Here is a 10,000-nt window from a genome sequence, read left to right on the forward strand (position 1 = left end):
AATCTCTCTCTCTCTCTATCTCTCTCTCTCACCCTCACTCTCACTTTCTCTCTCTCTCTCTCTCTCTCTGTCTCTCTCTCTCTCTCTCTCTCTCTCTCTCTATCTCTCTATCTATCTATCTTGGCTTTTTAAACTCTAGTCTATTGAAGGCTATGTGTTTAATTTAATTACTCATCTGCTCTGCCCGCCAGATGAAGTTCACGTTCTTTGTTTCAAGAAATGCCCAAACTAAGTTTCGTTTGGCACACAATATTAGTGTTTCATGTCAGCCCTTTAAATTAAAAAAAAAAAGATGATCATTAAATAAGAGAGGTCAAATATAGTTTTAAAATTTTTTGTTAGTGAAGAAAATTTTTTAAAAATGTAGGGCGCAAAATGTACTTGTCTTTAAAACCGACAATTTTTTTTGTCTATTCCAACATGCCCTTTCTGGAACCGCTGGAATGTACTTTCAGTGACGCGAGCGAGTAATCCCCCCCCCCCCCCAAATAATAAATGTTTAAAATAAGCCGTCATACTTTCTAATCAGAAAACAATCAGAAATGACACGATACTATTGTATATACCAGGTCAGAAGTTACTTGTTCATTTCAATGTCCCGGATTTAAGAAAAGCCCAAACTAAGTTTCGTTTGGCAAATAATATTAGTGTTTCATATCAACCCTTTATATAAAAAAGGATGATTCTTAAATAAGAGATGTCAAATATAGTTTTAAAAATTGATTTGGGTTAACAATGATTGCTTGAGGCCATTAAAATAATACAGGCTACATTGTATTTTGTGCTTGTCGAAAAAGAAAAAAAAAAAGATTTAAAGAAACGAGAAAAGAAGAACGCTATCATATCTACTTGAATGTAACTCACCCACTTCAATACCCCCCCCCTCCCCCAACCAAACTTCCGTATACGCTTCTAGACCGTAGTTACGCATAGTACTTGACTCATAATTTGGTTGGTTTTTAAGACAAATGGGTTATCCCCTCTTTATAAAGATGTCAACATGTACAAATGGGGGCTCCAAGAATCGCCAACATGCCCAAAGTGCAACAAAGCACCAAAAGATGCATCCACCTCGTACTAGATTGCCCAGAGACAAAACTGGAAGGGGGATTTGAAACCATCAACAAATGTGATGATGACTTCCGAACCTGGATTGATACCTTGAACAAAGAAGTGTAGCCGAACGATACTACTACTACTATAAAGATGTATTGGCAAAGTTGATTAGACTCCATTTAAAAAAAATATATTTTACGCCTCTTTCACAACAAAATATTCTATCAAAGATTAAAATGAAATTGTGTTCTGGATGAAATTTGGCTTGGACTAAAAATAAAACTAGCCCTAGGAGAAAAGAGAACACATGACTTTTGAAAAATTACGGGAAAGTCCACTTTATCTTAAATCGGTCCAATTATAGGTATGATAAGTGAGCGGAATTTGGGGCTTAATTTTAATAGGATACTAGTTTTGGCTCTAGGCAACGTTTTTGCATTCGTTCGAAAGTATTGCTATGATTGTCAACAATGAGACTCACAACCAATTCAGTTATCATTAATATTATTGTTTTTATGATTGTCATTCTTCTCCTTCTTCTTCTTCTACTTCTTCTTCTTCTTCTTCTTCTTCTTCTTCTTCTAATAATAATAATAATAATAATAATAATAATAATAATAATAATAATAATAATAATAATAATAATAATAATAATAATAATAATAATAATAATGGGTGGGGTTCCTGACCTCCCATAGTGGGCAGCAAGGCACTTACTGTGTCTTCTATCCCCCTATATCTGTTTTCCAACTCGCTTTCTGTCTTTTTTGGGAGATGATATTTTTTCCTTGTAAATCATCTCTCTGTAAACATTTGAGTGTATTCCTCTTAGTGGGGACCCGTGCGTGTCTGGATGAGACTTTTAGGTGATCTCGAACTAAGTACTTTGATAGTGTGCTCTTGGAATTTACATGTTTCCTATTTGAACCAATTCCCCTTTGTCTTACGTTTTCTTGGGTGCTTTAATTGTAATTCTAGAACTTTTTACTATCCCCATTTTCCTCCTTTTTACTGGCACTGATATGACCTAGATGTGTTGCAAGCCCCTTAAAATCCTTAAAAACAAAAACATTGGAATGAGATTGGTCAGTTTTGTGCTGACCCTGGCCGGAGTCCTTGGCTTGGAGGGAAACGGTCGAATGTATAGTTATAGTTTTGGGACATGCTATTTTTTATGTGATCTCAAACAAAGTACATTGATGATATGCTCTTGGAATCTACATCTATTCCCTATTTGAACCCATTCCCCTTTGTCTTACTTTTTCCTCAAAACATTTTATTTGTACATCTAGAATTGTTGCACTATCCCATTTTCTTCCTTTTTACTGGCGCTGATATGACCTAAATGTGTTGTAAGCGCCGTAAAACCCATAAAAACAAACAAACAAACATACAAACAAACAAACAAACACTCTCTTAGCGGGATCCGGTGCTTGTGTTTGGATGAGAATTTTAGGTATTCTCAAAGTAATTACACTGATGGCATGCTCCTGGAACCTTCATCTATTCCTTATTTGAAGCATTCCCCTTTGTTTTTGTTTTTTTGTGTGTGTGATTTTAATGACAAGTCTTGAATTTTGTGATTATCTCACTTTCTTCTTTTTTACTGGCGTTGAAATGACCTAGAAATGTTCCAAAAGCGCCGACAATGAACATGGACTGACTTTGATATGATTATAATTTAATATAAAACTGACTTGCTAACAAAGGATCTTTGCCTAAAACATTTGTGACCCTTCACCTCAAAATGGTATTAAGTCGGGATGGTTAAGATGTTGAAAATTGAATTTATAGCCAGAAATATCAGACTTGTGTTGAGTTTGTATGTTTTATTGAGGAGAATTGATACCATATTTTAGAGTGCTTATGCCAACAATTTATATTTTTGACCAGTTTAACATTTAATTCAGTTTTTAAGCATCTGGTTCGCTCCGGCATAATACCGTTTTGAGACGATGGGTCACATTTAATGTTAGTATCTTTACCATTTTCAGCCTTTTTTATCTGACCCCTCGAATTTTTTTTGTTTGATTGACGAATCCTATTGTTCTTTATAAACACGAATGTCTGAAAATGACGTCATCACGGGTTGATAGGGACGCTAATGGCGATTAACTAATGACGTCAACGGATTATAGGGAAATTGAGAGAGAGAGAGAGAGAGAGAGAGAGAGAGAGAGAGAGAGTGAGAGAGAGAGAGAGAGAGAGAGATTGTATAAAGATTAATTTATGTAAAAGGGTTCACGAAACTATGATTTTATTTTATAACATAACACCCTTTTCAACACATCATTTAGGTCAAATAACAAAGGGCGGATTTAGACTAATTTCGCCAAAAACCCGGCGGCTATATGATAAATGTACCTGGCAACATCTTAATCAATTAACACCGACGCTCGTGATGTAGTGGTGGTCATCACACGATCGATCGGCTAATCTAACGAACGTCAAAAACCTCAGTCTCTGGAGGCGGAAGTGCTTATAATTTTTGTGTTCACGTCAATGGGTAGGCCGTGGTAAGCTAATTGATTTAATTGTAATCCATCACCTCTGAGCTTGATTTAACATTCTTGTAGGTATCGTATATTATATATATATATATATATATATATATATATATATATATATATATATATATATATATATATATATATATATATATATATTAACATTGAAGCGACTGAAAGCAAACATTCTTCGAGTTAGACCGGATTTGGAGATGGAGCGAGTACTATTTCTTCATGAAAATGTCCTTCCACACAACCCAAGTGTCAGAAAAAGGGAGGTAATCGATGGACAACTCCCTGTCTCACTCTCCGTATTCACCAGACTTGACACTTTCAGGCTTCCATCTTTTTGGTCCACTGAAGCTGAGGGAGGCAATGAGGGGACATCGCTTTGAAGATCGCGAAGAAGCCAAGACAGTATTGAAAAATTGGCTCAAAGTTCAGTCAACTCAGTTTTACGAGGACGGAATATATGGCCTTACAAAAAGGTGGACTGTGCTATCGAAAGAGGTGGAGACTATGTTGAGAAGTAGCATTCTACTCGGCTAAGGCCAAGCTTTATTTTGAGGTATGATGCATCATATTGATTCCATATATTTTTAATTAATAAGCAGAGTCCCGTTACGTTTTGACTCCCCTTTGTAATACATAAATAAGTGGCCAAGTCGATATTCGTAGTATAATTATCTCTATTTACATTCATACATTTATATTTATAGAGCGCCAGTCTGCACCGAACGTGTTCAATAGTGCTTTACAAGATTGGTTGGAATTAGAATTTTAAGAAAATGAAATGTCACAATTTTAAGAGAACTAAATGTTTAAAATATAGATGATCTATTAAGCTATTAAGCTAAGACTTTTCAACAACAAACGCGAAGTCAGTCCTACTGTATGGATATGAAACTTGGAATATATCGCAGGCATGTATAAAGAGGATACAGATTTTCGTAAACAGGTGCATGCGTAAGCTACTCAGAATAAAATGGATGGATAGAATTAAGAACGAAGAAGTATGGAAAAGAACACAGCAGAAACCGATGGGAGAGGAAATAGGAAGAAGACGATGGATTGTGGATTGGACACACCCTAAGAAAGAATGACTCTACTATAACAAAGAAAATATTGGACTGAAACCCTCAGGGCAGAAGACCACGGAGAAGAGTTAAAGAAGCTGATATACAGAGAAGTGATATATGACATGGAATGAGATAATAATGTTAGCTCAAGATAGAGAAGGATGGAAACTCTTTGTCTGTGGTCTTTACCCTGACCCAGGGTGAAAAAAGCAATGATGATGATTAAGTTATGCTGATACCAATGGAATATTTTCTACATGGAAACAAATACGTAGGGAGACCACCAGCATCAATTGTAACTACCCTGAACCAGGATCTCTCTACACACCAGATTTTTCTGAATCCAGATGACGCCAAAATTAATACCCTAAGAACTAAGAAAAACTGCAGTGCCCTCCGTACTAAAGTCACAAGATCTCAGACAACATGGATGGAGAGAGTTGAGCAACTATACTCCTCGCATTTTAAAACTTTGTGGCTGAGTCACACAATTCTCAGCGGGGGCAGGGAGGCATTTACTGTGCCTGCTATACCCCTATAAATGTTTTCCAAATAACTTTCTTTCATTGTCTTAGAATGCTTGGTTTTATCCTTTCCCTCTGCCAGATCCTTGGCTGGAAGGGAAACAGTCAAATGACAAATGTATAGTTAAAGTTTCGAGAGATTATTTTTTCCCCTTGTAAATCATCTCTCTGTTATGTATTGTTTTGAATGTATAATATCAGTATTTGAGTGTGGTCCTCCTAGTGGGATCCTGTGCTTGTGTCTCCATGTGATTTTTTTAGGTGACCTCAAACTATGCACAATGATAGTATGCTCTTAACTTGGAATCTACAACTGTTCGCTATATTTACCATTCCTCTTCGTCATACTTTTCTTGTATATTTTAAATTGTGTATATATATTTTTAATTTCCCATCCCTTCCTTTGTACTGGTGCTGCTATGGCCTACATGTGTTGAAAGCGTCGTAAAATCCTTAAAACAACAACGCTCAGCAAGCGTCATTCAGACTGCAAGGCTTAGTAGTTACAATGGAATACGAAGAACGTAGTTTTGAAATATTTAAAAGTTCATTAAAATTAGTCTGTCTTCAGTCAAGACTTGAAGCACTTCTGTAATCACTTCGTTGCAAACTGACCTAAATCATGTTAGAGCACTCCCATAGTGGGCAGGGGGGTACATACTGTGTCTTCTATCCCCTTATATCTGTTTTCCAACATGCTTTCTGTCTTTGTCTTGGAATGAGATTACTTGGTTTTGTCCTGGCCCTGGCCGGAGTCCTAGCTGGGAGGCAAACAGTCAAATGCATAGTTATTGTTTTGGGAGATGATATTTTTTTCCTTGTAAGTCATCTTTCCGTTATGTATTATTATATTTGTTATTTTGAATTTATAATGTAAGCATTTGAGTGTATTCCTCTTTGTTGGATTTTGTGCTTGTGTCCGGATGAGACTTATAGGTGGTCTCGAACTAAGTACTTTGATAGTGTGCTCTTGGAATCTACATCTGATCCCTATTTGTTCCCAGTTCCACTATGTCTTACTTTTTCTTTGGTGCTTTAATTGTAATTCTAGAACTTTTTACTATCCCATTTTCTTCCTTTTTACTGGCGCTGATATAACCTAAATGTGTTGCAAGCGCCGTAAAACCCTTAAACACTAAAACAAACATGTTAGAGCAGAGCCAATGAAACTGAAAAAAAGAGCAAAAGAGGTGAGAGTTCAATGGATTCCTGGTCACCGCAGCATCATAGAAAATGAAAAACCAGATATTTTGGCCAAAATGGGATCAGAGCAAACACAAGATGAAAACCTTTATGAATTTGGCGAAATCGAATCAATCATCAGGGCCCATGCAAAAGCCAACTGGTACAAGACTCAACCAAGCTTCAATAAAAGCGGTCCAATCAAACTATTAAATAGAAATCACCATGGTCACAATCTTTAGACTGTGATCAAGACACAACCTCCTGAAACACCACATGCACAGGATTTTCAAAATATGGGAATCAGGCATGTGTGATTGTGGCGAAGGAGATGAAGACATCCGCCATGTTGTACTCCAGACCCTGCCCAAAGTATGCAACAGCAAGAGAGGATTATTGGCCTGGTAGGTACCACACCTGTAACTAAACCGTTTGGGGCCCGGACAGAGCTGAGGAAGAAAACAACATTCTTTCAACAACTTGACATTCAAACATGAAGACAATATGAGGAGGGAAAGAAGAAGATGTTTATCTCATTATCAACAATGGAAGCGCTATCCACTCAACCATTGCACCTCGCTCAATAACAAAAGGATTGACGTCATGATAAGCAATTAACCAATTAACTGCGCAACTCTGGAAAAAAATTTGGCCAGAAAACTCGTCCTTCAAATATCGAGGGATTTAAATGACCCTCATCTTGGCAAAAACGCTAAAACCTGGGACTTTAAGGGAGACTTCGCAGAAGTCCCAGGTTTGAGAGTTTTTGCCAAGATGAGGGTCATTTAAATCAATCGATATTTGAAGGACGAGTTTTCTGGCCAAATTTTTAGATACGAGTTTTTCCAGAGTGCGACAGTTAACTAGTTAAGCAGGATTAGAGAGAAATTCTCTGACGTAATCAAGCCAAAAAAGACCTCACTGGGCCCAGACATTAATCTCCAAAGAAGCTTGTAGGAAATTTTAAATTTCCTATCACGACTTATTAGCTTTGTTGATTTCGAACTTTGGATATTCAGGTCGAACATTAATTTTTTCTTCTACTTTATCCAACACAAACACACACACACACACACACACATTCTCACACTCATTCACAAAGGCACGCATATTCACACACACACACACACATACGCGACACACATACACACACACACACACACAAACACAACATATTCTCACACTCATTCACAAAGGCAAGCATATTCACACTCACACACACATACGCACACACACACACACACACACACACACACACTCCCACATATAGTTTACCTTCACACCCACACACCATCTTTACGCCTATTGATTCAATCACACCTGCATACAGACACGGGTACACCAATGCTCTCTCTCTCTCTCTCTCTCTCTCTCTCTCTCTCTCTCTCTCTCTCATGCGCGCGCGCGCACACACACACACACACACAATTAAAGACCCAAATGACGACATAATAATCTGACCGGAATTGTTAATCAGTTAAATGCCGCACTTTGGAAAAAAAAACTTATCAAAAAATTGACCAGAAAACTCGTCCTTCAAATATCGATCGGTTTAAATGAATCTCTCAAACCTGGGTCCCCGCGACTAAGAAAGACTTTCACAAAGTCCCAGGTTCGACAGTTTATTTTTTTTGGACAAAATGAGGGTCATTTAAATCGATCGATAATTGAAGGACGCGTTTTCAGCCAATATGTTAAAATAAACCTTTTTCTATAGCACGACATTTAACTAGTTATTAATATTTTGCTCACTTACGTACTTTGTTGTCAAATCTTATTAGTCGTCAAAAGCTCCACATTATCTCATTAGTCATTATCTCCACATTATCTCATTAGTCATTATCTCCACAACACCGGATCAGAACTCATTTTTATATAAAGATAAAATATCCATTCGATTTTACTAAACAATAGTAATTTAGATTTTGAGTCTGATCACACCTTGGCGTTTGATGTGAATGGATCTGTGGATATTGATTGTTTTCCCATGATATGTTCTGTACGGTGTTGAATTAGTTTTCCGTACAATGATTAAATGCTTTAATTTCATGTTGATAAGGTAACTTTTAATTATATATTATATGTTATATTCTACCGTATTATAATATGGTGTCACATCACATGATATGCTATATCGTATCATATATCATATCATATTCATACCATACTTTATCATATCATATCATGCCATATCATATCATATCATATCATATCATACCATATGTGTTATCATATTATTGTATATTATATCATATCATATCATATCATATCATATCATGCCATATCATATCATATCATATCATACCATATGTCTTATCATATTATTGTATATTATATCATATCATATCATATCATATCATATCATATCATATCATATCATATCATACCATATGTCTTATTATATTATTGTATATTATATCATATCATATCATATCATATCATGCCATATCATATCATATCATACCATATGTCTTATCATATTATTGTATATTATATCATATCATGCCATATCATATCATACCATATGTCTTATCATATTGTATATCATATCATATCATATCATATCATACCATATGTCTTATCATATTGTATATTATATATCATATCATATCATATCATGATATCATATCTGGGTGGGTTCCTGACCTCCCATAGTGGGTAGGGGGGGGGGGTACATAATGTGTCTTCTATCCCCTTATATCTGTTTCCCAACATTGCGATAGACTAGCGTCCTATCCAAAGGGTAGCAAGCAATTGCTGTTGTCCGTTTCAGGCTAAAGAAACAGGGATAAACTCCGACCTTATAGTTCTGAAGGACTACTAAAAAAAGATTAATTAATGTGAACAACAACTTGTATTAAACCCGAGAATTATAAATCTACTTAAGCCACAGTCGCGTTTTGTTTATTTGTTTATTTATTTTTTTACAACCAGAATTTGAGTTTTATACTTCCGTGTGGCCGTCTTCAAGGAGAATGCAAGGCCTCTTCGAAAACCTAGGCGATCTGAGCGTGTCAGAGATGGAGGATGGTAAAGTTACACACACTGTTGGTGAGTATACACATCGTCTCGTAAATAAATAAATAAGAAGAAGGATATGCACATTTATAGATAGAATGAAGTTTACGTCACTTCGGTCTTTGTTATTGTTTTTTTTGCCAACCCTCGTTTACGAGTAACTCTCATTAAACTGTATGAACGTTCAAGGTTACACATAGTTTTGTGTGTTGGTTCGTTATACTTCCGGATGGCAATGTTGTGAGCTTCTTCGCCAAGTGCATACTATCTATATAGAGCATTTTCATGGATCCACCATGTTCATTGTGCATCACAATATTTTATCCATTCGCCCTAGCAGGCTATATGAAATCAAATGTCCATTTCATCCCGTACAAATTGGATTCAGTAGTCTGATGTCACGCCGCCCGGCAACGGCGGCCGTCTTGGTTCTAAACAAAGAAAATCATTACTTTTTATTCTTCAAGCTGGCTAGAACTTTTCATATATCTTGTGACCAGAATGTGTAAAAGTCAAAACATGATCAAGTTTATGTTTTTTTTTTCCTCTGGATACGGGGAAGCTTTTATGCTCGCCGGAGAAATATTTCATACGGGCGTCCGGCATTGTTCCGATAGTTTAGAGCCAGTGTTGC

The 10,000-nt window shown here is 36.4% G+C and overlaps 1 protein-coding gene across 1 annotated transcript in view; it reads left to right on the forward strand.

The window, feature by feature from the left end:
* Nucleotides 1-10,000, forward strand: part of LOC144972421 (uncharacterized) — a 27,301-nt gene that overhangs the window by 1,679 nt on the left and 15,622 nt on the right. Inside the window, exon 2 of the mRNA XM_078913586.1 lies at nucleotides 9,283-9,399. Within this exon, the coding sequence (XP_078769712.1) occupies nucleotides 9,324-9,399 (76 nt within the window). The 5' untranslated portion in view covers nucleotides 9,283-9,323. The remainder of the gene's footprint in view (nucleotides 1-9,282; nucleotides 9,400-10,000) is intronic.

Source organism: Berghia stephanieae, chromosome 5 (assembly GCF_034508935.2).
Source record: "Berghia stephanieae isolate SIO BIC M18660-M18661 chromosome 5, UCSD_Bste_1.3, whole genome shotgun sequence".
Classification (NCBI taxonomy): domain Eukaryota; kingdom Metazoa; phylum Mollusca; class Gastropoda; order Nudibranchia; family Aeolidiidae; genus Berghia; species Berghia stephanieae.